Source organism: Thermobia domestica, chromosome 4 (assembly GCF_964235325.1).
Source record: "Thermobia domestica chromosome 4, izTheDome1.hap1.1, whole genome shotgun sequence".
Lineage (NCBI taxonomy): Eukaryota > Metazoa > Arthropoda > Insecta > Zygentoma > Lepismatidae > Thermobia > Thermobia domestica.
The window spans coordinates 285170268-285191847 of NC_137457.1; the positions used below are offsets into that span (position 1 = coordinate 285170268).

Below are 21580 nucleotides of genomic sequence, written 5' to 3' on the forward strand. Positions count from 1 at the left end.
GTGGGTCACGAGGGAGAGGTAGCAGTACACCAGACAGCATCAATGCTACCAACCCACTGGTCCTGCAGGCAGAGCAGCAGCAGGAAAACTAAAAATTGACCTCCAACGGTCCAGGTTCGAGTCGAGGTTACGTGACAGCTTGCTGGAAAACAGACTAAGATACACAATGGCATGAAAACTAATGGAAGCACAGAAATACAATGATTGTAGGCAAGAAGTAAAGAAAAATTGCAAGAAGGTACTGCAAGAAAAGTATAAGTCAAGAATAAAGTACTAGCGCGAAGAAAGAAAACTTAGCAGGAAACTGATGAAAGAAATATAAGAGAATTTTATCTATGGCACAACTCAGTTGAATGTACCTGCATCTCTTATCCAAGCGGCTAACCCTAGAAGTTAAACATAAAGAATAAGAATATGTACTATATGGAAGCATAATGCCCAGAAATGAATTTGTTTACCAGCATTTGTTTTAACTTTATTTCAGATACCGGATGTGAGGCAATCAAAATTACAGAGGAAGATTGGAAAAAGATGTTCACCAATGTGCGCAACCCAGCATTGAAACCGGCCCAGGAGATGTAATTTTTGTTATGCACGAAGAAGTGCCTGTATACGGAGCAATCGGTAGAGATGGATTCCCGATTTGAGCTCTCTGAAGTGGAGTTTTGCGTTTAGAGCAGAGACTCAACGCACCCCTTCTCCTTGGTGAGGATACCTGCGAAAACGCGCCGAGCCTAAGAATAGTGAGCTACGAGCTGCGAGCAGATGACAAATCCACCAAGATGTTTGCAAGTTCCCACAAGTGGATGTTCGCGACTTGGAACTTTGCCTTAATCATTTTACTCTCCTTATATTTTAAAGTTATGTTACTGAAGAAGAATCATGGCCGAAGAATAAAAGCAGAAGTGCGAGCAGTGGCTTTGCCCTCGCACATGGAGGAATTGAAGCTCCATGCCACCCTCTGTAACCAATGCTCTCTTTCCCGATGATACAAGACGCTGAAGATTATATGATGATGTTTTGTTACCTAGGGCAGCCAGCACTTTGGAAGAAATATAAGAAGTCGTATCCCGCGCAGAGAAAATAAAGAACAACTCCAAGAGACAATTAAGAATAAGGTCATATTATTTAAAACATGCCTCATAAGCTTGTGTCCAGCAGCTTGAACTGATCACCAACTCAATACCTGAGACCTCTCATCTAGGTTGAGATTATCTCTCTCAGCTTGCACGAAATTTTACCATTAGGGTTCGGATTTTTGGTGAATTTATAAATTTTCTTCTTCAACATAGATTAGGGTTAGGATTTTCATGTATTTGTACTTTTTGTCAGAATTTGAACCTTTATATTTATCAAATGTTACTTCTCCTTAGATGCAGCCGTGCTTCACTTTGTTGCAGCACTTGCTACATCTTGGGAGGGGGGTATTGTGACAATTACGCTCACACACTCAATTAATTGTTCTTATATTCAAATTAAAACATATTTATATGTAAATTCAACTTATTTTAAAAGTCAAGGAAAATTTTATTTTGTTTCATTTAGCAGCCAAGCGAACCTCTTTCATTTGTCCCAGGTAAAGAAGTTTCTCTGCTTTTCAAAAAAAAAAAAAAAAAACATAAGACGGTAACCGCACTAATTGACCACCCACTTTTCTACCTCGCCAGTAAACGGTAATGGAATTTGCTATTGTTACTCCAGCCATGCTGTCGCACTACCTAAGTACCTCGATATCGCAAATATCACGTCACAGACACACAGGAACCAAAATTTTTTATCTACAATCTTCGCAAGTGCTTATGAAACTCTTTAACATCACGTACTAGCCCAGAAGAGACGCTAGAAAACCAAGCCAAATTATCAACCGATTTTTGGGAAATGGTGTCACGAACTTAAAGCGGCGAATCAGAATCCGAAATTCAAAATTCACAAAGAGAAGAATGAAGCGTCTATTTTTAAAAAAAAAAAAAAAATAAAGAAAGCTGGGAGAACGCCTACACGGAAGAGAGGTTACTCTAAGTCGACACTTCATCGTGAAAACATCACCAACACGCGATTCATAAGCACACGTCAATTCATATATACATATATATATATATTTAAGTGTTTAAATTTCAGAAAAATGGCTAGCTAAAGACCCGTTAGCAGCCAGCTACTTAAAACCACGCGTTATCCACAGCAACTTCGTCGTTACAAGATTATTTATACAAATATTTAAAACATCGACACATAGACATAATTTTTATCATCTTATGGTGACGCTACGTAATTTGTGATTTTGAACTGAGTCTGTGATTGATCTATATACGTGGACTTCCTGTATTCAGAGAGGAAAAGTAGTGCGATGGATGGCGGATAGTAGTGCGAGTGAAATTTAAGTGCAGATGGATGTGATAAGTGACGCATCGTTGCATTTCAACAACATGGAGATGAAGGACGGAGACACGGGTTCGATCCCCGATACTTGGAACAGATGCCTTGCCACACGAAGACCCAGACGCTTCAGACAAACGTGGACCTCTTCTCCGGGAGTTGAATCCAGAGGACAGCGGGGTCTGAGAAGGGACATTAGGAAGCATTGTGACGGTCAGTTAAGTACAGTGCAGTTTTCTTCTGAAGTGTGGAAATATAAGCGGAAGGACTTATTAAGGTAGGACAAAGTATTCTGTTATTTTCTTTATTGAAGAAGGACTATGGCCAATATTTTCGTGATTCGTGATCTCCATACTCACCTTTTCCTAGAAACTTCGGGACATTGTTTATTCATACGGAACTGTCCGTAAACATTTAGAGCATTTTTTTTTCTTTCTTTTTAAAAGAAGTAAACAAATAGCCTAATGCCTTGGTTGCATTTCCAAAATTAATTCACTGATATAGGAACTGTTAATTTCATTCTTGAATAAGTACCATAAAATTTTTGATTATTTTACTAGTGAAATTTGTATACATTGATTTGATCTTCAATCATGCATTTATTTGTAATCGTAATGTGTCAATATTTAGATCCTTGAAGCCGTCATTATAATTATTTATATGCAATCCAATATTTATTTATATCAAGTATGGATTATTTCTCTTTTAAACATAAATCGCGTTTAAGATGTGTGAATGTAATATAATTTCTGTGTTGAGTAAACCATGATTTAGCGTCAAAGTCTAGTTGTTCAAGTTTTAACGTTTGTATAAGTTGTGTTAGGGAAATATGTGTCAGAGCGGTAAACAGTCTTAATACCATTTTATTGTAACTTGTCAATTTTTATTATAATCATTCTTAAAAGAAACAATCAATATAAAGCTTCCAAAGACGTGCTATGTTGAGTAAGTTTCAGACAAATAAGTGTAAATATTCTTATCCCGTAATATCGTTACAGTCTCGTAAATAAGGTAAACAAACTTAAGATACTCGAGTAAATCCCTTCGGAGGTACCTATCTGAGCAACGAACGCAGATAGGGTCCATAGCTATGGAGAAACGTTTATTCGCAAAATAAGGAATCAGTGAGAAAATCAAAAAGTGTCGACAATATAATTATTTTGATCAATTGGCCAAACTATAATAATGGTAGTACTATATATATATTTCTGTGTAGTGTATTTGAATATGAAATATTTGTGTAGTTAGTGTTGTGTAACGATTTTTATTGTGAATTGAATTATTTTCCAACTGATATAGTATGTGTACAAAGCTATGTTTTGTTTATGCAAATCTTTTAATATTAAAAATTCAGTAGAGTTCATTAGAAACAGTGCACTAAATTTTCTCAAAAAGCATACTATCGCTTCTAAACTATTCCTCCAGTAAGTCTTGCAAGCAACCTAAACCATTAATTCTTTCATTCCACAATCCGATTCTTAAACTTATTTCCATTTCTTTTATTAATAAAAAAAAAAAGAGGTAGTAACTGTGGGCGAATTACTTAATAGTCGGTTATGTCTAGGGGGAAAACAATAAATCATTTTGCTAATTAATATACAGTTTAATAGAAATTTTTGTTTGTATAACTACGTCATAGTAATTATAAAGAATCGAATATTGTCAGTTTAGTCGAGTAGAGATAGATTGTTGTTAAATTTTACAGTCAAGATTAAATAATTTGAATATTACGTTGTACAGTGAAGAATGTGTTAAAAGAAATCATATTATTTGGTCAAAAACAGTTAAAAGTCTGATTCATTTTCAGTAAAGTCAATTAATTCATTTTTTGTAAATCCAAATTAACTTTCTTGTTGATTTTTGTAAATATAACCTTCTTTCTCGTTAAACTTATTAAAAGTCTATTTGACGTTAGAACCAAAACATTTATGTGGTTATTATTTCAAAGATATGCCTATTTCTTTAACTGATATTAGCATACCTAGAAGTTATTTCAAATTACCCTGAACAGAAAAAGTTGAAGCACGGTTACATTGACCATCAGAAATTTTTTTTATCTAAATTAACTCATTTTTTTTAAACTTTAAATTAAACTTTCCTTGTTTGTTGCTTTTAAACTATTTTTGCTATCTCCACACACTTCGATGACAAGATGATAGTCAGTGTAGCCAACTGAACAAGCCATTAGCGAAAAATCTTTCTTTCAGCTTTGCAGCTTGTGAGATTTTTGCTCCGCATATTTAAATCACTTCATTATTAACTACGCACCTGTTTTCCTAGCGCCTTGGAGACACCGTTATGGGGAAAACAGGATCGATTAGACATTAGGTCATCTTTCGTTATATATATATATATATATATATATCAATTTTTTTTATTCCAAACCATCTTAGCAAAACTGTATCTTTACCTTGGAGAACTGAAGTTCGAGCCCCGTGGAGTCAACTTCAATTCTCCAAACTCTCATTCATTTTTTTTTATTTATGTAATAGGCAGATGAGTTGCCGCTCATCAATACCATTCACTTTTCAAGTACAAGGTCAGGTATTCATTTTTCTGATGCATATTAGGCTCATCCGTGAGTGCCTTAATTATTCATTCTAGTGCAGATTAAATATGCAAATTAGAGATAAGGAATCGAATTCCGAAAACAACACGTTTCATATTCCTCGTCGCCCGAATACGTAAGATCTGCTTATTCGTAATATCACGCAGTAATTCTATTTGGCAGCCCGAGCAGAAATTTTCCTTTAATTATTAGTAATTTTCTATCGTTGCAAAACTTAGTGCCCGAAACCATAACATTATCATTACAAACCTTGGCTTCCAATACAGGAACCACAGTGTGACATTGGTGAAGGAAAGGTCACGAAATTTCATTTTGGAATTTTAGTAGACACCCTGTATATGCTTCCTTCTGTGCGTAGGATAGCCGCATATTAACTAAAGGACAGGATAGCCAAGCTGAGTCAGTGAGTCAGAGGGAGCCAATGATGTGGAGAGAGACACCGGAATGAATAAATCGATGTGTCTCATTCACAGTGTAGGAGAGTCATTTTTCTAACACGTGTTCAGATGAATGTTGAATACGAGGCTTTGTTCCATTGTTCAGTTTCCTACCTGTAGTTCGTCTCGACTTGGCTGTCCTGTCCTGTGGTCAAAATGCAGCTAGCGTTATTCTGTGAGAGGAAACTAAGGATGGTAGAACAAAGACAAAAATTGTTAATTATCGTATTGTTCAATTTTATTGTTTTTCAGTACGACCAGTACAAAACGCCAATGGAAAATATTGGTCTTCAGGATTCACTTTTGTCTCGGTTTGATCTTTTATTCGTGATGCTTGATTTGGTGGATCCAGAGCAAGATCGTACGATTTCTGACCATGTTGTTCGGATGCATAGATACAGGTATTGTATTCAGTTTATTATTATTATTATTATTGGTTTATGTACTTTCTTATCTCGCTCTAACTAGTGTTTTGTTCAATTTTTCTTCGTTGAGTACTTGAAAATAAGTATGATTGTCACTGGAGTATGGAGTTGCACTTTTAAACTGAGACCTTTACTTCTTGGGTAAATTCTCTCTCTTTCATGTCAAAATTTGAAGCAATATAATAGTGGGTCCTATTCATAACCTCGATTCTATAGGATATAAAACTTAAGCTCAAACTGCATATTTGGAATAACTTATGCAACAAATTCTTCGGCACTGGAGTTTACGAAGATGAATTTGGCAGGAACTCATTATATCGAATCAAGTAAGCTTTGTATTGTTTCATATTGAGTACTCCACGTCGTAGATTTTCTGAATATGTGTATGCTTTGGAAGTTGTGAAGCTCGTATTATTGGAGAAAAGTTCAGTGTTTAAGTATCGCATATTTATGACGTCATAGCGTAGATTAGTTTCACAATAAACTGTATCTGGGAAAGGTAGAGGAAAACAGTTCCTTAGTAGTAGAGCATTCACCTGTGATGCGAAGAGGCCTGATGATTCCATGGCCCTTCTTTAAAAGCATTCGTTGGACTAGTTGTTCCTTTATTTAAAAAAAAAAAAAAAAAAAAAAAAAAAAAAAAAAAAAAAAAAAACTTGATAGATTTTTGTATTAAGAATATTATTATAATGCCACTGGAGGCATTGACTGGTACAGTCTGTCTAAAAATTGATTTTAACTAATTTAATTATAAGCGAAAAGAGAACATTCCACAAGAATTTACTTACTTTTGGAAAACGAAAAACAGTATCATTTGCCGGAAATACCGTTGCGTATACAAAAATGTTCGTATGGAACATTTGTAGCGTATGGAGGCACTCTTACTCAGTGGTAGAGCGCTTACCTCTGGTGCGTGAGGTCCCTGGTTTGATCTCCGTCCAAGTAAGTTTGTGATTGGCAATATCGTGTCCGTTGGTTTTCTCAGGATACGCCTATTTCCTCCCGCATTCTCACCCCACCATTTCTTCCATCATTCACTTGGCTTAATCGTCGTTTTCCTAAGCCTAAAGGGCATAATCGTGGGACGTTAAACTGAAAGATTTCATTTCATTTGTTGCGTATGTTGAGACATTTAATTTCTCGAAATACGAAAACGAGTAATGAGATTGAATATTTAGTTGTACAGAAGTTGCTATCGTAGAATATTTTTATTTTTTCCATTCACCGATTCAAGTATGATATTTGTTAAATCTTCATAACTTAAATTCTAAATTTTCGCTACACATGTTAGGAACCACTGTATTAAACTTTAAACTACTTTTTATTTTATTTTATTTATTTAATTTATTTATTTACGTATTTTCTCATAACATTGTAATACAGCATTTCTCAAACTAAGGTTGAGCTCTTTGGTGACTAAATTGTTAGCGTATGCGCTTTTTCGCTTGGGGAAACCCGGGTTCGATTCCCGGCTAGAGCTTATGTGGTTCAGATTCCACGTTAATCCGTAAGTTCACGTCTCATATAGCCTTGCTGCTGAGAGGGACGCTACACTCAAAATTAACTCAAACTGTGGTCCTCGAGGTCCTAGAGAGCTTATGTGGTTCAGATTCCACGTTAATCCGTAAGTTCACGTCTCATATAGCCTTGCTGCTGAAAGGGACGCTACACTCAAAATTAACTCAAACTGTGGTCCTCGAGGTCCTGTGAGAGATTTAACATTAGTCCAAAAGACAGAAATAAAATAAAATTAAATTCAATTGTGTATCATACCCTATGATTTAGAAACTCAAAACGTATAGTTTATACAAGTAAAAATTATTCAAGTAAATAAGTGAAGATTATGAAAATGGGAGCACAATGGCTCACCTCTGATTTGAGGTGTCTAGTTCGATCCCAGGCCAAATAAGTTTGTAGTGGACAACACCGGGTCCGTGAGTTTACTCGAGGTTCTCTCAGTTCGCCAATTATTTTATATCATTCACTTTCGTGAATCACTCGTCTCCGTTAGCCTAAAGGCCATCGGAAAACCAGAAATTAATTTCAATTTATGTATATAGCGGGGGCAGATCCAAGACCGACTTCTGGGAGGGGGGGGTTGTAATACTGCTACTTAGAGCTACTTTCAAGAGCTCCAAACTCTGGGATGAATTTAATTTATATATCAAAATAAAAGTTTCCTCTTCTAGGGGGGCGATCGGGGATCTGCCACTGGTATATAGAAGTATTATAAAACATTTTTGATAACCTTCAATTATTTAGAAAATCTTGTATTTGTTTTTTCTATTAATACCAATACAAAATAAAGAAATTTCAATTAGTGCTGTTTAAAAATAAAAGTATACTGGTACTTTTTAACATGTGTTCAAAACAAAAAACAAAAAAGTTTTCTATAGGGACAAGAGAAGATGGGCTCGTAGAACATTGACCAATAAATGTAGTTCTCCACTTGATTTGAGAAACGCTGCTATAGTATAGAAATCTGTAGATGTGAAGCCATTTTAAAATTTTGTTCGTTAGCTTTTATTATTGTATTATTTCCTATGGTATTCATTTTTTTAAATTTCTGTTTGAAGGAAACCAGGAGAACAAGATGGCGAAGTGCTTCCCATGGGTTCTACTGTGGACGTTCTTAGCACAAGAAATCCTGATATCAACGAAGAGGAGGAGCAATCTGTTCCAGTATTCGAGAAATATGATGCTTTGTTGCATGGACAGCTCAGGTCTAAAAAGTAAGTTACTATTTCATTTTATGTAAGGCATATAATCATAATTTAAGAATTGTGGTGTTCAGTCATTTAGGAAATCATGCAATTACATAAATGAGGTAGATTCGGAAATATCTGAGGCTTACCCGATCTTTTGGGTACCTGGACCAATCTTGAGAAAGTAAAGGAGGTCGGAACTGGAAGATTGACTGTATCATCTCCATGAGTACTAAAATCAATAAAAACTGCGGAACCTCCCCCCCCACACAAGGGCACCCATCAGGGGGGCAAGGGGGGCTCTTGCCCCCCGTTCTTAGAGGAAATTGTAGTTCAGAATATCGAAAATCCAATAGAATTTTTACATTAGTTACAGCAAAATTTCAAACTATTTTTGAAACGTCGCTTATACTGCCCCCCGTTGGAAACCATAACATGGGCGCCCTTGCCCACACACAACCCTTGGGCTATCATGACGTATCCCAAAAGAAGTCAATCTTTACTTTACAGTCGTATTTAAAAAAATCCCACCTCCCGTTTAACAGCGACAGTGACTTCCCTTTCAAAAACAAAATGTCCACCTCGTACTTGACCTGTAGTTATATATGTTTGTAAGGAAGTAATTATATTGACAAAATAAGCTCTCTTCTTGATATATGGTTTCACATATACACCTTTGATGCGGGACACCTGGATTTGATTCCCGGTGGGAGCTCATGTCCGGGTTTCACGTTAAATCGTAATCCTTGTCTCACATTTCCTCGATGCTGAAAGGGACGTTAAACTCTAAAGCAATCTCTTTATTTGCTGTAATCGTATTATCATTAAAGGTGTAAAGCTTCTGAGAAAGTTATTTATTTTTGTCTTTATTTATTTGCTGTAATTGTATCCATGGTTGTGAGTGTGAAGCTTCTGAGAAGGTTACTCATTTATTTGCAGCAACCTTACGTGCGATGAAAGGTGTAAACCTTCTGAGAAAGTTCCTAGTTTTGGGCCCATAATATGATCTCACTCCTACCGACCAGAATTTCTTTAAAATTCGCATGCGTGTCTATCTGATGGCAGCGTAGCATTAGATATAATTGAGGCGTAAGTAAGAAAAATAAATGAAATGCATTCAGCTTTGCAAAATTATCGAACTTGGCTGAGATAATCACCCTAGCTATCTACAGAGAAAAAAAATGCTTAGGATATGGGTTGCAGATAGCTACCGTTAAGTTACAATTAATTATCCGTTAATCTGTAACGGATTGCTCTATCAACAAACTCAGTTAAGATAAAATCGCTCTAGGTATCTATTGTAGATAAACAGAATTCAAAAATTTGCATGCATGTATGAGGTATTGAATATAGATAGCCACCTTTGTCACAGTTATTCATTACATTGTTAACAGACTGACTCCGTTATCGAACTCGGCCGAGGTATTTCCTCTAGCTATCTATTGCAAGAAACAGAATTTTAAAATTCGTATTCGTTCAAGTTATCGCGCGGAGTAACGGACGTATTAATCATATAAGACCCATTGCGCGATTCTAATGAAATTACTCTGGCGGTTTTTTCGGCTATATTTTTGATTTGAAATAAACTACTCGCAAAATTAGTAACAATAGTACTTTTTAATTGAAGTGATCGTAATTTAATTTAAGTGTAGTTTTACTTAACGCTTGTAATTTGGTGTAATGTTTACTATCATCAATAAGATTCTGCGATCTGTGGTGCTTGCTTACTAATTTATAGTATTCTAAGTATCAAAAGAGACTAACAATGACTCCGCGTTTATTTTTATGTAGTAGCTTCTTATGTGCTATAAATAACTGCGCGGAAACAAGTGTATTATCGATATTTAAAATAATTTACCATTCTTAAGTGATGCCTTCCTTAACGATCACTTCCGTAATACGGATTTTTTTTTTTTTTTTTTTTAATCCTTTATTTGTCCTGGTAAAACTGTATTACAGGATGGACAGTCTGTCTTCACATTCATCATTTTTAGAAACTTCATCATAACGGACGGGAATTATTTTTAGTTTATATGTATTTACTACCTCTAGTGCATGGGGGTTTTTGGTTCGATCCCCGGCCAAGTAAGTTTGTGGTGGACAATGTGTTCGTGGTTTTTCTCGCCTCCCACATTCTCACTCCACCGATTCTTCTCCCACCATTTACTTGCCTTAATCATGCCGTCTCCTTTAGCCTAAAGGATATAATTGTGCAATTGTGCGACGTTAAACTGAAAGAAAGATTTCATATCTATTTAACACACACACACAAAATGCAATTTAAAATAAATTAGCGATACAGTACGGTAGACGAAAGTTCTTCCATAAGCATCATGATTGATGAAATCTATCTACACTTTTCAAACTTAACTCTTTAGAGGTGGACGTGGCTTATAAACACGGCCGATCATTACCTTGCGGACGGGTTTGTTAATAAATCTCCTCCTTTGCGTTTTTAATTATAAAGACGCATATAATATAAAAATTTTTACAGCGCACTATTGTTAATTGTAACAACTATATGAAGACGTACACTCATGTCCAAAATGATTGTCGCATATCTATAACTGTATTGTAAGAATATAATTTGATAATGATTTTGCAGGGTACTTTTAATACTGATACTATGTGCAGAGGTGGACTGGCAATGTAAAAAGGGCGCGGTCACATACTCTGGGAGGGCGCCGTCCATCCGAGGCTTTCGCTTGTATGGAATACCCCCTCCTAATAAAAGGAAGTCCCGGGGGGCTTCCCCCGGAAAATTAGTACACAAAAAACAACAAAAGATTAAGTAGCTATTGCAGTTAATCACGATAGAATTATAGAAATTAAATATTTTCATAAACAAACAAAGAGACTTTGAGTACTAAATATATTAGACCTATATAAATCTGCACACTTTAACTGAAACTACAAAAATCACACCAGTTGTTTAAATTCTTCGGCTACATTTGTTAACAGCCTAATTATAACTGAAGATTTGAGTTAAGTTTGGGGCTTATGCTATTTTTCATACTTCCGTCCTTTTAAAGCTATGTTCATCATAACATTCTTATTTTTCATCTATTTTTAAAGCCGTTGATAAAAAGTATGCACGAAACATTTACTACAAACTAACAGAAGTAAATTTAGAATTATATACCTACTTAGTGAAAAAAGAAATTCAAAAACAAAACTGGGAAATGAAAGTAGTCACTGCTTTATGCTTGAAGGAGCCTTCGCATCTCCTTACTTTTCTCACACATTTTGTCAATAATAAGATTGTGGTCTATTTTGGTCAGAATGTCTCTTTCTGAGTTCATCAAGACAATGATTCCAGATGTTCATCTGTAAGTCTTGAACGGAGTCTTGTTTTTATGTATCTGAGCTTTGAAAATGCTCGCTCACAGGACACTTGTGTTGCCGGTAATGTAAGGAGATACTTATAAACTTTGAATAATTCTGTGCAGAGTCTTGAGTACATATTGTACTGCAGAATCACATCGAAGGCGCACTTAAAGCAAGAATTGCACTTCACTCCATCACATTTTATAGACCTGAAATCCACAATATCGTCAGTTGGCCCCAAATATTCCTCCTCATCCTCCATGAAATATTCAGAAAACTTGTCCTCTTCAATCAAATCTTCAATCGTACGAACCTCAACAGCTTCTTGATTCTTTTCTTGGATCTCATAAGGGGATTTTGAAAACTCTTCCCACATTGATGAAAACGAAAGAAGCTCTTCTTTAAGTTTTCTCTCTTCACAATCAGGAATTAATTCAGTGATTCTTTTCAGTGACAACGAAGCCAGACTTAAACTCTTGAACTTCTTAGGATCAAAACACTCTAAATCTAAGTATAAGCTTTGATTTTCAGCAAATCGTTCCTGCATACTGTTAGGAATTTGGTCTAGAACACAGTTGAAAACGGTTACGTCAAATCCGTATATACTGTCTTCAATTACTTCTTCAGAAGCTGATTCCCCTGCCATTTTCTTTCTTTTTCTACATCTTACCTCAGGCAATTCTGTTTCTATAATAACTTGTTCTAGACTAGGAACATCTGTAATGAGTCCTTCAATACTATTTGACATTTCTGTTGCAAAGTGTTCTGCTGCTTTCTAGACTTTGTCAAACTGGTCCCTAGCTTCTTTCAACTTATTTTGAGTTGAGGATATCAGGCGCCATGCTTGGACATAGTCTAAGTTTTCTGTTTGCAAGTAGTCTGATAAAGGTGTGGTATGCTGAAAAATCAATAAAAACATCATAGCCACAATGATAGTCTCAAAGGAGCACAACTTTTGAATGAGAGACATTGCATCATTTCTGACTTTGGAATTGAATTCTTGTGAGTTGCCAATCACACTTAAAGCTGCTACGAGTTCCACATATACTGGTTTTGATTTTCTTGGTCTGGCATACTTTGAGTTGGGTGCCCAGTAATGAAAGTGTCCAAATATTTTTACAGCAGCGTTGTTTTTACTTCTCCATCGAGTTATCCCAATAGCCTCAAGACGGACGCTTGAGTTTTGTTCCAAGTACACCTCAAGTCGTTTTTGGAATTCTTTCAAAAATATCTGAATTTCCTGGAGAAGCCCAAAGAAAGATATATAAACACCCAAACTCGGCCAAAGGCAAGGCCGTAGGCCGAGTAAAGACTGGATCTGGGGGCGGAGCAGTGGATGTGGTAGGGTTGATATATAAAAATCATTCAAAATAATCGATATTAGAGTCAAATCTATAAATTCCATGGTCCCTAAGATCATTATAATGATTCCCAAAGCCAAAAACAGAAAGAGCGAGGCCGCAGGCCGAGCAAATACCGGAGTCTGGGGTGGAGCCCTAGCTGGCCAAAGGCTAGCGAATTTATAAAATAATTATGTAGCTTTTTTTTAATGTGTTCAGAGAGGAAACTCTGCGCCTTCCCGAGGCTAAGACGGGTATTAGCCCCTCCCGAGGAGGGCGCAAAGGCACTGATGTGAGGAGGGCGCAGCGGCCATCGGGCCGGCACTTGATTATGGCCAGTCCACCCCTGACTATGTGTATAATCGGGAAATGTATATTTGTGGTAAATTTCATAGAAAAAGAATTATAAATACGAAAATTAGAATCAGTAAAAAAAAAAAAAAAAAAATGTTGCTAAATGGACAAGTTAGTTTTATTTTCGTTTCATTGTTCTTATTTACTACTCTTTTGACATGAAATTTGCATCATATATGTCTTTGCCCATTATACACATACTAACATTATAAGAAATACTGAGCGAATTCATTATAGAATTATATTCCTACAACGACATATTTATAGACATGCGACAATAATTTTGGACATGACTGTACATAGGAAAAGAATGTAAGCCTTTTTCCCTGAGAAAGATTGACTAATATAGTTTAGTTGAAATATCTTAAAAAAAAAAAAAAAAAAAAAACATACTGAAGTAACATTACAGGGGAATCAGTATACTATTATTATTCCAATGTGTTCCATATGCTTAGTAAGTGATTATTATTTTAATCTTTACAATGTTCTTTCCGTAATCACAGCAGAAAGGAAAAAAAATACATTTGAACAAAGGCTTCATTTTTTTTGGGGAAAGAAAGCTCTACTTTCTTACTCTTGGGAGATATAAGTTATTGTAGATATCCAGATGTGCCATAGTCGCACTCTTTTTGTGGAATAATTGTGTAACAAACTTATTATATGTTATTTTAATGTTTTTGATAACTCCTTATTTTAAAGCTCTAGAATGTAATCTACTTGCTCTTCTTTATTTCATTATGAATTAATTCAAAACAAATATTATTCTCGAATTTTCGATCTTTATGCTCTCAGTATTGTTAAGAAGTAGGAAAAAAAAAGAAAGAAAAGAGATTTAGTAATGAGAGAATGGATGGAAATTAGCACAGGCAGTAGCTATGTTCATCAAATTAACACTTGAATAAACACAAACTTCTTGATGCTGCCAATGTGGGTTTCCGGATATAAATGCCTTAAACTATTGTTCTTATTTTGTGAAAGTACCGTGTTTCTTCGCAAGGCCGGGAGAGCGGCGAGTAAGTATCGGTAAATTACGACAGTTGGCTGTCAATAATACTAATGAAAAGTCTGTATCAATAGTTAGAAAGTAAATAAAGAGTGTAGCATTATTGCTTTTCTTAATCTAATAACATTTTAAACTTCAAACCGGGGTACATAAATAGTTCTAATTATCACGTCTATAATTAAATTGAATAGAAACCAGAATTCTTATTTTCTTCTCGCTGTTAGCCGAGAGCTGCGCAGTTATTATAGACAAGTGCTGTATGTAACTCGTGAAAATGCGAAGGAAGTTAATATAGGGAGCTAGCTTGTTTACCAGCGGGGACTGAGGTAAAGGGGGAAAAATTTCAACAATCTTTCTGCCTGACTCTTGCAATACTCCCTTACCCTCCTTCTATATGTCAGCGTTGCCAGGGTTAAAAAATTGTCACATGAATGTCATTCTGAAGAGTTAGTGTGAGTTGGTTATTTGTTGTGTGCTGTTATGGTTGCGGTTTTGTTGCTTATTATTCATTTGACAATGGCTTCACAGCGTAAGAGAGGGTAAACTATACACAGCGAAGCTAGAGAAGTAATAAGGAAGGCCATAGTGCAGTGCGACGAAGAAGCGAGGGAGAAAAAACTGGAGCATTTGTTATCACAGCCTAATTTGCGTGTGTCCACGTATACAGAGATCTTCGATAGGGATTGCATAATTGCATAAATTCTTTGAATTAAGTGAGTATTAGCTGAATTTTTTCACAACGCACTGGCAACCCTGCCCAGGACCGTCGAATGATCGTTTCTTGGCGACGGGGTGGGAAACTTGCCAGTCAACTCTGAATTCCTCAGCCTCGCATTAAAGCTAGCTCCCTATAATACATTCCTATCGCCTGACCGAAGTACGCAATGTAAAATAGGAATCATTTCTCAGGTGATTCAAATGTCTGTTTTCTCGAATGTAAGTGCACTGAAACCCTAGCAGATATATGTTTATAAAACTTATCGTTATTGTTTTTCCTCTGATGTCCGTCTGCAAACTGGCATAGTTGTGATTTTTTTTTTTTCTCATAGCATAGCTTAGGATCCTAAACAAGCAGATCTCTTTTGAAACATGTTCTGTTATTTATTTATCTTATTTTTGTTTTATTTACAGAGAAAAGATTGTGAGCATTAAGTTCATGAGGAAATACATCCATATAGCGAAATGTTTATCTCCTACGTTGACTCCTGAAGCTTCTGAAGCCATATCTGAAGAATATTCACGACTGCGCTCACAAGATATGATTGATACTGATGTAGCCAGGGTAAGTACAGATAGTATTTTTAATGTATATTTTTAAAGAATGTATTGTTTCAATTTTGTACAGTCACTATTCAGTATGGAAGCTAAACTGACCTACACTGTTATAACAGTTGTTTACCGAACTACCTAAAGAATTTCCCAGTGTTTATCAGTTACGAAACTTCAGTCAGGTTTTCAATTATAAGTGATAAAATCTCCTATGCAGCACTGTGACACATGTGCTGATTTCTTCAATATTCGAGTTACCGTTGCCCCAGCTTCTTTGCTTATATGAGCTCCCTTGGGGGCAGGTGGCTCACCTCTGGTGCTAGGGGTCCGGTAGTTTAACCCCAGGCCAAGTAATTTTTGGTGAACAACGTGTCGGTGAGTTTTTCTGAAACACTTCTGTTTTATCATACATTCCATTAATTCTTTCGGAATGATCCATTTTCATTAATGATCCGTTTCCTTTGGCCTAAAGGGCATAACTGTTGTACTAATATAATTTGATAACGAATTCGCCCGGTATTTCTTATAATGTTAGTATGTGTATAATCGGCAAAGACATGCATGTGGCAAATTTCATGTCAAAAGGGTAGTAAATAAGAACAATAAAACGAAAATAAATCTTTCTTGTCCATTTAGCAACATTTTGTTTTACTCATTCTAATTTTCGAATTAATAATTCTTTTCCTATGAAATTTACCACAAATATACATTTCCCGATTATATACATAGTATCAGTATTAAAAGTACCCTGCAAAATCATTTTCCAATTATATTCTTACAAGAAGGCAGTTATAGATATGCGACAATCATTTTGGACATGAGTGTACATGCCTTTGGCGAAACCTAGGTTCGATATCTGGTGAGAGTTCATGTGGTTCGAATTCCATGTTAAGCTGAAGGTCCATGCCATGCAGCATAATAGCCTCTGTGTTGAAATGGATGCTAAAACTCTAATCTGACCAATCTTATTTCTGTATAATTTGAGACTGATATTTCTAAAAGAAAGGATTTCGATCCGATGTTTACTATATCGTATAAGCGAATGCTTTTACCACAACCAAATACAATTGCTATCCAAGCATGTGTAAATAAATTAGTGCCTCCATGCTTGCGATCTGCGAATTCCGAAAACGGACGGAAGAAAAGATGTAAATATGAGCGATCCGTACATGTTCGAATTGTTTTTTCTAAATTCTTGCTAATAGAATGTAATCTGCAATGGCGTCGAGATATAGCTTCCAGCGCAGAATGCCCATAGAAGCAGTCAAAATATATGTAAGTCGATTGGAAATATAAATTTTAGAAAGCACAATGAGTAATCGAGACCATTATGTATCTTACTAATCTAGTTGGTCAAAAATTGTTTCACTGAATTCAATACTACCCATGACAAGGCAGGCATGCCTCCTCTGAAGATGAAACCGTGAGTACGCATATGTGCTAAACCATTTTTGTATGTTTGTTTGTTTATATTTTGCCGGAACCGATGACATAGTCCTTACTCGGCTCTCTTGAAGACGAGGTAATGTATGATTTCTCAACCTGGGGGTCGCGAAGATAAGCGGAGGAGATAAATATAATTAGAATCCAATACGGGAAAATATTTTTAAATATTATTTTGAATTTTGTTTTGATAGGCATATTTTTATTTTCATATATACTGTTAAGAACAACAAAAAATTAGGTCTACTAATCATTTTTAACAGGTGCAGAGTTGTTTAAAAATCAATTTATATGAAAGAGGTACGATATGAAACTAATGAGAACTGCATGCTGAAATACCAGAAAAGTACAAATGCAACAAAACCTGCATATTGAAATACAATTAAAATTGGAAGTTAATGAGATACGTGAGGATGGTGTGATTTCACTAGCGCGGCAATACCCGGTTCAATCTTCGTGACGCACGTTATCAAATCATTTAAAATACTCAACCTTTTAAACAACTGTTCAAGTTTTTAAAACCAAAATTAGAAATCACTTTATATATACAGTGGAGTCTCTTTAATTCGAAGTCCAAGGGGACAAGAAAAAACTTCGAATTATCCAAAATTCGAATTAACCAAAAACTCTCATTTTAAAGTAAAATCAAGAGAACAAAATAACTGTACTGTATATGGAAAACTAATTAACATGCAATGCACCATACCTATAAAGCACCACATTTTCGTAAGGAATTAGAATAGGCGCCGCGATTCGACATTGTGCATAATGCACGCCAATAGATCACAAACGAATCTGATTACCTTTTTGGCACTGTTTTAGTTCAGTTAAAAAGAATTGCACAAATATCTCGTTCTTGCAAGTCATTTGCTAGTGGAGGACAGGGTTCAAGGTCATTGAAATTTCTACAGAAGGGATGGACACTTCTAGGTTATTGAGGAGGTGGAGAGATGCGTACCAACCATCTTCTGCCGGATTCTCTATAACGGGAGACAGTCTAGTTGAGGTGGTATCAAAAAAAATTCTCTTCTCCATGGTCGCTTCTGGATAAGATAACAGATAAATAAAAACCAGTTGAAATTACGTTGTTCTATTTGCAACTTGTCGAACACTGCAAATTTTTCCACTGTAAATACTTCGAATTATCCAAACAGGAGGTTCAAATGTTCGATTTACCCACGATTTTTTACCATTGTTTATAATCCAGTTTTCAAGGGGAATAAGCTTTGGTTCGAATTATCCAAGTTCGAATTAAAAAGAGTCCGCTGTGTATATATATGAATATCATGAGATCTCCGCAATAGGTATATTAAAACTCCCACACAAGCTTATTACAAACCAGGAATTATAACGGGGTCGATGGCAAGAGAATGTGGGGTCGTGATAGACATTAGGTTGGAAACCACTGTTTGTACTATGAAAGTTGATCGTGCGTGATGGCCTGTCTGTGCACCCGTTAACTCTATCGTATTTAAGACCTGGTCGTAGTTTGGAGCCTCCGTTAATAATACTCCCTGCTCTTCATAACCTTGGTGTTCCATAAGAACGTGTGTATGTGTGTGTGTGTGTGTACACACTCTCTCTCTCTCTCTCTCTCTCTCACACACACTCTTACTTTTTGTATTATATTAATTTTCAAAACACCTGAGGCATATTGTGTGAACAGTGGAGTCTCCATACCTATCTATAAGGGGCTTAATCATCTTCAAAAAAAAATAATGTTCCTTAATCGGTAGCAAAATTTTATTCATACACAGTATAGCAGTATAACAGAATGGAAAAAATGATTTCTTTCTGATAAATGAAAAATGTAAATATATATTGTTTTCTCCTCAAGAACTGGATAGAAATTTTTAAATTTTACATTGAATCTTTATAGAAAAGAACATTGATTTAATTCTCACTCGAATCCAGTGAAGGCGCTGCCTAATACTTTCATCTTTTAATTCAAAATTTTTCTCACGTGTGCGTACTCTGTATCCACAGTTATTTTGATGTTAAACCAAATTAATGTATTTAAAATCAAGAAAGTATTGTGTGATAAAAATTGTTTGAAAGCTTAAAGTTTATCTTTCAGGCTAAACACAGAGTAGCGTGTGCCAGATCGGTGTCAAACCCTGTGTATTATCATATATATTTTACGATGGAACATCACATATTACATTCACGCAGATAGATTGTCACTGGATCATTAGCTCGATACGTAGTTGCCTTGTGATTTTGATTTTGAGTGGACATGTTATTCAACATCTAAAAGTAGTAGAGTCTTCGAAATAAATTGATTAGTTTGAATCGGGTTTCCGTAATGTATTAAGGGATTACGTTGCTTTTGCCAAGAAAAGCACTTTTAATTTTATAGCTTTTAGACATTGCGAGAAGAAAATATTAAGTATTGACATCATTGTGAATATTGCCATTATTAGCAGGTCAATATTCCTCTTTTCCATGCACTATGATTCTCCGTTAAATTTTGTTTTAGCGTAGGAATCGCCCTCTTCAAAATTTAGCTTCCCCGCGCCTCTCTAACCTTCTCATTGTACTTTTACCACATCTCTTGTCCATGATTTGATAGTCTTTGTTACTACTATTCTCAGTGAGACTTTCTCTAGCTCAGTCTCGCATCCTTTTCACTTTTTTTCCAGAGAAAAATATAGACTTCCAGTTACTCAAATGCTGCTTCAGCACTAATGATACGAGTTATGATTCGCATTTTTTTTCTTTAATAGAATGAAATACTTTCAAATCATAAAATAATTCGGAAAATTTTCCGTTTGGAAAATTTTTGCTTCCTCTGGAACGGCCCCGGCTAAGAGTACAAGAACATACAGATGGTGATCAGAAAAATCGAAACACCTGAACGAAATTGCAACTTACCAGATTAATATGGTGTCGGGCCACCTTTCGCCTTCAGAACAGCCTTAATGCGACGTGGGATGGAGGCATAGAGGTCGTGTATGGTAGCAAGTGGAATTTTACACCATTCCTCGTGCAGGGCATCGGCCAGTTCTGTGAGAGAGGGTGGAAGTGGAAATCGTAGCCGGAGTCGTGTTTCCAAGACGGATCACAGATGTTCAATTATGTTGAGATCTGGGGATTGGGCGGGCCAGGGGAGGTATTGAACTTCATCCCGATGTTCCTGAAACCACGCTGCAATAACGCCAGCTGTGTGAATGGGTGCATTATCATCCTGGAAGATGGCGTCATTGTCTGGGAACAACATCCGGACGATAGGATGCAAGTGGTTTCCTAAAATTGCGACATAATTGTTGGCAGTGATTCGTTCGCTAAGTGTGACCACAGGACCCAATGAAAACCATGATATGGCGGCCCACAGCATCACCGAGCCGCCGCTATGTTTCACAGTTGGGCGGAGACACTGCAGATCATAAGCTTCTTTGGGCGTTCTCCACACATAAACACGGCCCGTGGTTGGGAATAGGGTGAAGGATGACTCATCCGACCATATCACACGTTTCCAGTCCTCAACGGTCCAAGTTGCATGGTCGCGGCACCATTTGCGGCGTGCGAAAGCGTTATGGTCCCTGATGAGCGGTTTGGCCGTGCAACACGACCCCGTAAGTTAATGTCATGTAATTCGCGGCGGACTGTGATTGTCGAAACAGGGTGGGGGAGGTGCTGATTGAGTTCCTCAGTCACTTGCTCCGCAGTGGCACGACGGTTCTGCGTGACAATGCGCTTTAATACCCGGCGTGACCTGTCACTCATGATTTGTTTCCGCCCACTGTTCCGCTTCCCCGATGTGGTTTTACCGTGTGTTGTGTAGGCCGTCATCACCTTCGACACTGTCCCACGCGACACACCTAGTACAGTAGCCACTGCCGTTACACTCACTCCACATAACCGCGCACCAACAATTTGCCCTCTTTGAAAATCTGAGAGGTCTCCCATTTTACACTACCTCCGTCTGCTGCAGCCACTGGACACTGCTGTTCCACTGCGCCTGACGTAGCATGGAGACCGACCTAACACACCACCACCAGCGGTCCGGCGCTGCAGGTGCCACGACACCACTGCCAACCCATACATTTGACGTGTTGCCAACTACAGGCGTTTCCATTTTTCTGATCACCATCTGTATGTACTTTGAAAAGTACTACGGAGTATAGGTAATATGTGTGTATGTGAAAGAAATTTCATTGTGATACTTTCAGTAGGGTGGGAAAAGAACCCCTTAATTGCTTTAGAAGATACGCTCGTAGCAAATCGAACCCAAAAACAGTCTTCTTATTTTTCTGGTATTACGACCGACGCAAGGTGTTAACAATAACCCATATAGTTACCTTTCACTTAAATAACAAACCAGCACCAGCTTCT

General features: G+C 36.7%; 1 protein-coding gene across 1 annotated transcript in view; it reads left to right on the forward strand.

The window, feature by feature from the left end:
- Positions 1-21580, forward strand: part of Mcm3 (minichromosome maintenance 3) — a 69845-nt gene that overhangs the window by 39186 nt on the left and 9079 nt on the right. Inside the window, exons 10-12 of the mRNA XM_081756056.1 lie at positions 5632-5780; positions 8381-8536; positions 15665-15815. Coding sequence (XP_081612182.1) covers positions 5632-5780; positions 8381-8536; positions 15665-15815 — 456 coding nt within the window. The remainder of the gene's footprint in view (positions 1-5631; positions 5781-8380; positions 8537-15664; positions 15816-21580) is intronic.